Below are 8,186 nucleotides of genomic sequence, written 5' to 3'. Positions count from 1 at the left end.
ACTGTCCTTGGGTTGCCTGAAAACAGGAGCACAGTCAGAGCAGCAGGTACCGCCTGCCTGAGAAGAACACCACTGTCTAACTTGTTTATGCAAAAAGGACCTGTCGCTACAATGGAATTTCTGCTTTCGTAATCTCCTGCAATGCTCTGGCCATGCCAGAGCGAGGCCAGGCCAAGTATGGTTGGCTCTGCTGTTATTTATTTTCCTGGCCGCAGTTAAGAAGTCCTGCCGATGTTTTCCCTAACAGAGAACCATCCACCACAAAAGCTGTGTGATGATGAAATACCCCAAACTTGCCCTTTTCTTTCCACTGACTGAATCCCGATTACAGTAGTGGGAACAGACCTGATTTCTGGAAGCGTCTGTCTGTTGTGAATGCCAGGAACTTCACTGTACTGCTCTCTGTGGTCTGATAGTTGAAGGGCCAAACTCCAAAGGAGCCACGGAAACCCCTAGAAGCACTGCTAATCCAATTACCCACAGACATATAAGCTATAGCCTCTTTGTAAACTAGGCTAATTCTGAGCTAGCCCCCTCACGTATGCGACTGACATGGATGGACAGCAAGTGACCTCCAAACCCAGTAGTGGTGGCCCCCTATCAGTTATGATAGCAATCTCTTGAAAAGACATGGCTGGAGCGAATACCCACTTGACAGGGAGCCCCATTGCCTCCAGTCGCCATGACATTTTGTATCATAGGTTACCAAGACAGCCATGTCTACATGACTCCAACATCAGGCCACGCCACTGCACTATTCACAAATGGCTATTTATTGGAATAAGACAGTTTTTGGTTTATCATTGCACTATTCACAGACTGCTATGTTCCCAACACAAATTATGGTGTTTCATAATCCTTCCATGTCAGTGTTGATACAGAGGGTGATTCATTCAACATCAAACTGTGACTCTCAGAGGACAGAGTTAATGTAGGGATTGAGGCAGCAGGCAGGCAGGGGGAGAAATGCTCCCAGAGAATATTTAGGGATATTTAGTGCTGTCAAGTTACATTGCGAAGACTGACAATTTCACGGCTGTAGCCTCAGGCAATGTCTCTAGCAGTAATGCAGCACTGTGTGTGTGGCTGAAATGTTTCCATTTTAAGGCAAAAATGATCTCTGACTCCCACTCATAGGGCTGTCTAGAAGTCACCATGGCACAGGCACAGGAAGCTGCCCTCACCCACACGCTTACACACACTTACACACATACGCACACACACCAACACTCACACCATCTGACTCCACACCAGTACTGAAGCAGTACATCCTCTCTTTGGTCACACAAAGACATGACTTTGAAGGGATCATTTATCAATTATTTTTCACATGTGCAATTCAAGCACAAGCTCAGGCCATTAAAAGCTGTCTGTGCAGAACTAATGAACATTGACATGAATAATGTGAAATGCTCCTCTGTGTGTGTGTTAGTGACACATGCATGCATGTGTGTGTGTAAGTGATGCATACCGGGGGAAGTTATATCAATAGTTGGACAAAAGGCCTTGCCCACTTAATTTCCATCCTTTTGGAGCTTTGTCATCAATGTTAGGCAATCTTTTCCTGATACTTGCAATGTGTTGAACATAGATAGCTAACGATAATGCTCTTCTAATTTTCAAATCCATTTCTCTCCTTTTCCATGGTTGCAACATCAAACAGACATTTTATAACCCATAATAACCCAAACCATTTGCATGGCATCCAGAGAGCATGCATTGTGAGAAATGTTGCAATACCATTACTGCTATTGAGTCATGGGAGGGGTGTGGCAAACCCTGTCCAACATATAGTTGGGTTTATAGTGACATGTTTTCTGTTATTAAATAACATTCCCAATGTCCTTTTGGACAAATTAAATTACATGTACCAACTCTGGCATGTGGACACAATTGTTTAGAAAACGTGTGGTCTGAGGAAATTTGGATGTTGTCACAGAATTACTATATAGCCAATGACATGCAACACACCTTGTTGTACGATTATTTTGTTCCATGTGTAAACTGCACGAGTGACTATTGCGAGGTTCACCCGCCGATGTCGTCAAACCAGGGGGTGGAGCTACGATGTTGCAATCATGCTCAGTTGCGCATTATCAACTTCACTGCTGTAACAGAAAGGATATTTGAAGCCACTGCGCTCTCGGGTCTATTCTCAATCAGACGGGCAGTCGGTGGGGGCACGTCTGATTAGAAATCTACTTTTTAGGGACTCAATTGACACATTAAAGGATTACTTCGCAAGTGACCAAATAAGGGAACGTGTAGCCTACTCTTCCCTATGACCAATAATTATTTATTATACAAGGTTCCATACTTTGGACGAGTATGGTCTTTTTTTTTACATTATTGTGCAAGAGCCTTTAAACAACTTTAAAGGTTTGTGTTTTCTCTGTTTATAAAAAGTTTCTAAGGTTTTCTAATAACCTCCGATTTAGAAAACCTGTCATCGCAAGGAAAAACGTTCGATACACAAGTCGCTGCCACACAGCGGGAATAAGGACAAAAGCATCTGTACCAACAACACAGGCGGTGTTGCTGCCACACTTCAAAGCGAAATAACCTGTTAAATGTGTCAATGACTTCCATACATATTCTGCTTTGGCTAAGTGAACAGACATCCTGAGCAAGAACCAACGAAAACTAATTTGAACTATTATGCATACATAGTTCATTTGTAACTGTTTAAGTTAAAGACTCCCTTGAACCACTAGGCTATTTATTTTATAAAGGAAGAATAACTTTTGTCTGAAGCTCTCCAACCTCTGGTTTCCTCTACACCACGTGTGTTTTTGCTGAGCTTACTGCACATTTCGTGTTTCTTGACAAGCAAAGCACTACACACGAAGCTGGAGTTACCATACCATTGTTCTGTTTTGAAGAGCGGACCCCTTTGTCTTCCACAGCCAAGGTAACAGTTGTTCATATTTTTCGCCCAACCTCAAAGTATCCATGTTTTTATCATTAGGTTACAGTTGAAGGGGTTGCTTGTAGTCCCGACTCGTATTGAGAATTCATTGATTTTTAACGTGTAGGCAGGCCTATGTTGTGAAACAACAAGGTTAAACTTTAGAAAGTGATGGTGCAACTCTTCCTACGAGTCACGACCTACCACTCCTCGCAGCCGGAGTATGTCTATCGCAACATTGTATTCCCCTCCCGCACACTGTTTCTCGGAATGGCGCACTGTTCTGACCATTTTCACCCGGTTCAACAAATATTTATTTTGGCTAATAACATGACCCCACATGTGACCTCTCGTGTTTTTAATGCCAATTTATCATGGTTATAATGGCAATTTATCATATTTTTTTTACCTGAACTTCTGGCGTTATTTGGTGCTTTCAAAACAACTGAACTCGGAAAAAACTAGGTCAACTCAAGACCTCTGATCTTCAGAAAGTCGGTGCTCTAGAAAGATGCCCCAGATTCCGACTTGGAATTCCGAGTTGGATGAATATTCAAAAGATTTTCCCTGTCGCGAGGTCGTTATTTTCGAGTTCCCAGTTGTCTTGAACGCTCGGAAGTCAGATATTTCCGCGTTCCCAGTTGTTTTGAACGCGGCATTAGAGTAATCTAATGGAACCTGACGTCACTTTCATGACGTTTGCCCATGATCTTATTTGGGTGGCTGTGAATGACTCACTGAGTCACAGCCACATTTCGAAAGAGACAGACAGTAATTTGAGTAATGCATAGCCTATTACAGGCAACACTGCTCATCAGTTGAGACTCCATGGCGTCATCCAAGTTCTTTTTAACCTATTATTTGGCACTGTTTAATGGTGGATATGATTCACATGTCTGCTATTCAAGTTTCCCTTTCACAATGCATCTGTGGCTGTGTGGTGTGTTGTGTGTGTGTGTGTGTGTGTGTGTGTGTGTTGTGTGTGTGTGTGTGTGTGTGTGTGTGTGTGTGTGTGTGTGTGTGTGTGTGTGTGTGTGTGTGCGCACTAAAAGGGGATTTGCAGACACCAAGTTCTTCCAGCTAGTTCTGTCACTATGCATTTGAAATGTTGTCTTTATGTAACATGCATTTTCAGTGTATCCAATCTGTGGTTTAGTCACATCCTAGGCATAGCTCAATGAAACCTACTAAAACAACTTATGTGACTTTCAGATGAGTGTGAACATCTCCTCGCCCGCCGCGGCACCTACTCGTCCCCTGCGGCTGAAGCGGCTGGAGCTGGACGACCCGCAGGATGACACGGAAGCGCTGAAATGCAAGCGWCCCCGGCTGAGCCTTCCACCCTCGTCCCCTGGCCTGGCCCCCTGCCTGAGGCCCCTGAGCCACAGCCCAGACTCCGACCAGCACTGTGTGTCCTGCATTGGGCCCTACGTCCTGCTAGAACCCACAGAGGGGACAGAGACCTACAGGGCCTTCCACAGGGTTACGGAGCAGGAGTACACCTGCAAGGTATGTATTATAGCCTGCCCCATCACAGTATGGCTCCCGAGTGGCGCAGTGGTCTAAGGCACTGCCATAGTTGAGTATAGTCCCTGGTTCGAAATCCAGGCTGTATCACATCTGGCCGTGATTGGGAGTCCCATAGGGCAGCGCATAATTGGCCCAGCGTTGTCCGGGTTTGGCTGTGGTAGGCCGTCATTGTAAATAAGAATTTGTTAACTGACTTGCCTAGTTAAAGGTTAAATATAACAAAATAGTGGTGTACTGCAGTTTCACGGGGCTCCTGCAAGGGCCCCCAGTATGCACTGAGTGTAAAAAACAAAGAGGAACTCTTTCCATGACAGCCTGACCAGGTAAAAGCTATGATATCTTACTAATGTTACCTGTTAAATCCACTTCAATCAGTGTATTTGAAGTGGAGGAGACAGGTTAAAGAAAGATTTTTAAACCTTGAGACAATAGAGACATGGATTGTGTAGTTTCCCATGTGTATAAAGAATGGCCCACCACCCAAATGACATCCAGCCAATTGACACAACTGTAGGCCAGCATCCCTGTGTAATGCTTTCGATCCCTTGTAGAGTCCATGCCCCAACAAAGTGATGCTGTTTTGAGGGCAAAGGTGGTGCAACTATATATTAGGAAGGTGTTCCTAATGTTTTGTACTGTGTGTGTGTGTGTGTGTGTGTGTGCTGTTGTGTGGTGTGTGTGTGTGTGTGTGTGTGTGTGTGTGTGTGTGTGTGTGTGTGTGTGTGTGTGTGTGTGTGTGTGTGTGTGTGTGTGTGTTGTGTGTGGTGTGTGTGTGGTGTGCTCTGAACAAAAAAATAAAAACACAATATGTAAAGTGTTTCATAAGCTGAATTAAAGATCCCAGAAATGTTCCATATGCACAAAAAGCCTCTTTCTCTAAAATGTTGTGCACAAATTTGTTTACATCTGTTAGTGAGCATTTCGCCTTTGCCAAGATAATCCATCCACCTGACAGGTGTGGTATATCAAGAAGCTGGTTAAACAGCATGATCATTACAGGTTCACCTTGTACTGGGGACTATAAAAGGCCACTCTAAAATGTGCAGTTTTGTCAGACAACACGATTCCACAGATGTCTCAAGTTTTGAGGGATGCTGACTGCAGGAATGTCCACCAGAGCTGTTGGGAGAGAAGTTAAATGTTAATTTCTCTACCATAAGCCGCCTCCCACGTCTTTTGGGAGAATTTGGCAGTAGGTTCAACCGGCCTCACAACCGCAGACCGCATGTAACCACGCCAGCCCAGGACCTCCACATCCGGCTTCTTGACCTGCGGGATCGTCTGAGACCTGCCACCCGGACAGCTGATGAAACCGAGGAGTATTTATGTCTGTAATAGAGCCCTTTTGTGGGGGAAAACTAATTCTGATTGGCTGGGCCTGGCTCCCTAGTTGGTGGGCCTGGCTCCCTAGTTGGTGGGCCTGGCTCCCAAGTGGGTTGGCCTATGCCCTCCCAGGCCCACCCATGGTTGCGCCCCTGCCCAGTCATGTGAAATCCATAGATTAGGGCCTAATTCATTTATTTCCTTATATGAACTGTAACTCAGTAAAATAATTGAAATTGTTCCATTTATATATTTTTGTTCAGTGTCTACACTGTCGACATGCCTTAAAATTAAAGGATTCGGCTATTTCAGCCACAAACCGTTGCTGACAAGTGTATAAAATCAATCACACAGCCATGCAATCTCCATAGACAAACATTGGCAGTAGAATGGCCCCTACTGAAGAGCTCAGTGACTTTCAACGTGGCACCGTCATAGCATGCCACCTTTCCAACAAGTCAGTTCGGCAAATTTCTACTCTGCTAGAGCTGCCCGGTCAACTGTAAGTGCTGTTATTGTGAAGTGGACATGTCTAGGAGCAACCGCAAAGTGGAAGACCACACAAGCTCACAGAACGGGAATGCTGAAGCATGTAGCGTGTAAAATATATTTTTAAAATAAATATTGTCTGTCCTTGGTTGCAACACTCACTACTGATTTTCCAAACTGCCTCTGGAAGCTACATCAGCACAAGAACTGTTTGTCAGGAGTGTCATAAAATAATTTCCCATGGCCAAGCAGCGGCACACAAGCCTAAGATCACCATGTGCAATGCCAAGCGTCAGCTGGAGTGGTCTAAAGGTCACCGCTATTGGACTCTGGAGCAGTGGAAATGCATTCTCTGGAGTGATGAATCACGCTTTACCATCTGTCAGTCCGACTGAGAAATCTGGGTTTGGCGGATACCAGGAGAACACTATATAGTTTGGAGGAGGCGGAATAATGGTCTGGGGCTGTTTTTCATAATTTGGGCTAGGCCCCTTAGCTCCAGTGAAGGGAAATCTTAACGGTACAGCATACAATGACCTACTAAATTCTGTGCTTCCAACTTTGTGGCAACAGTTTGGGGAAGGCCCTTTCCTGTTTCAGCATGACAAACCCCCCGTGCACAAAGCAAGGTCCATACAGAAATGGTTTGTGGAAGAACTTAACCGGCCTGCACAGAGCCCTGACCTCAACCCTATTGAATCCCTGGGATGAATTGGAATGCCGACTGCGAGCCAGGCCTAATCACCCAGCATCACTGCCCAACCTCACTAATGCTCTTGTGGCTGAATGGAAGCAAGTCCATGCAGCAATGTTCCAACATCTAGTGGAAATAATGGATGCTGTTATAGCAGCAAAAGGGGGACCAACTCCATATTAATGGCCATGATTTTGGAATGGGAGATGGGAGAACCTTCCAGAAGGACAACCATCTCTGCAGCACTCCACCAATCAGGCCTTTTATGGTAGCCACTCCTCAGTAAAAGGCACATGACAGCCCTCTTGGAGTTTGCCAAGAGGCACGATTCTCTGGTCTGATAAAACCAAGATGGAACTCTGGCCTGAATGCCAAGTGTCAAATCTGGAGATAACCTGGCAACATCCCTACGGTGAAGCATGGTGGTGGCAGCATCATGCTGTGGGGATGTTTTTCAGCGGCAGGGACTGGGAGACTAGTCAGGATCGAGGGTAAGATGAACATCGCAAAGTACAGAGAGATCCTTGATGAAAACCTGCTCCAGGACCTCAGACTGGGGCGAGGGTTCACCTTCAAACAGTACAATGACCCTAACCACACAGCCAAGACAAGGCAGGAGTGGCTTCAGGACAAGACTCTGAATGTCCTTGAGTGGCCCAGCCAGAGCCCGGACTTGAACCCGATCAAACATCTCTGGAGAGACTTGAAAATAGCTGTGCAGCAACGCTCCCCATCCAACCTGACAGCTTGAGAGGATCTGCAGAGAAGAATGGGAGAAACTCCCCAAATACAGGTGTGCCAAGCTTATAGCACCATACCCAAGAAGACTCGAGGCTGCAATCACTGCCAAAGGTGCTTCAACAAAGTACTCAGTAAAGTGTCTGAATACTTATGTAAATGTGAATTCAGTTTTATATTTTAAATACATTTGCAAAATGTCTAAACCTGTTTTTGCTTTGTCATTATGGAGTATTGTGTGTAATTGATGAGGGGGAAAAACCAATATAATCAYTTTTAGAATAAGGCTATAACGTAACAAAATGTGGAAAAAGTCAAGGGGTCTGAATACTTATCGAATGCACCATATATCTATGTAAAAGTTTTTTTGAGGGGGTGTCACAGCCAACATACAGAAACATATGTAATTGTATAGCTAATCTAATAATATTCTACACATTTTGCCATGAGGCTGAGGGGAAAATGGAGCAGTTTTACAGTTAATTTCCTGTAATAATATGTATT

At 44.7% G+C, this 8,186-nt stretch overlaps 1 protein-coding gene across 1 annotated transcript in view; it reads left to right on the top strand.

Moving 5' to 3' along the window:
• Nucleotides 1-2,113: 2,113 nt before the first annotated feature.
• The window catches only part of LOC111970250 (tribbles homolog 2), a 10,228-nt gene continuing 4,155 nt past the window's right edge, over nt 2,114-8,186 (top strand). The window contains exons 1-2 of the mRNA XM_023996892.2: nt 2,114-2,911; nt 4,121-4,417. Of these exons, the coding sequence (XP_023852660.1) occupies nt 4,121-4,417 (297 nt within the window). The 5' untranslated portion in view covers nt 2,114-2,911. The remainder of the gene's footprint in view (nt 2,912-4,120; nt 4,418-8,186) is intronic.

The sequence above is a fragment of the Salvelinus sp. IW2-2015 genome, linkage group LG11 (assembly GCF_002910315.2).
Source record: "Salvelinus sp. IW2-2015 linkage group LG11, ASM291031v2, whole genome shotgun sequence".
Lineage (NCBI taxonomy): Eukaryota > Metazoa > Chordata > Actinopteri > Salmoniformes > Salmonidae > Salvelinus > Salvelinus sp. IW2-2015.
The sequence above is the reverse complement of the archived record's forward strand: the minus strand, read 5'-3'. Positions and strand labels throughout refer to the sequence as shown.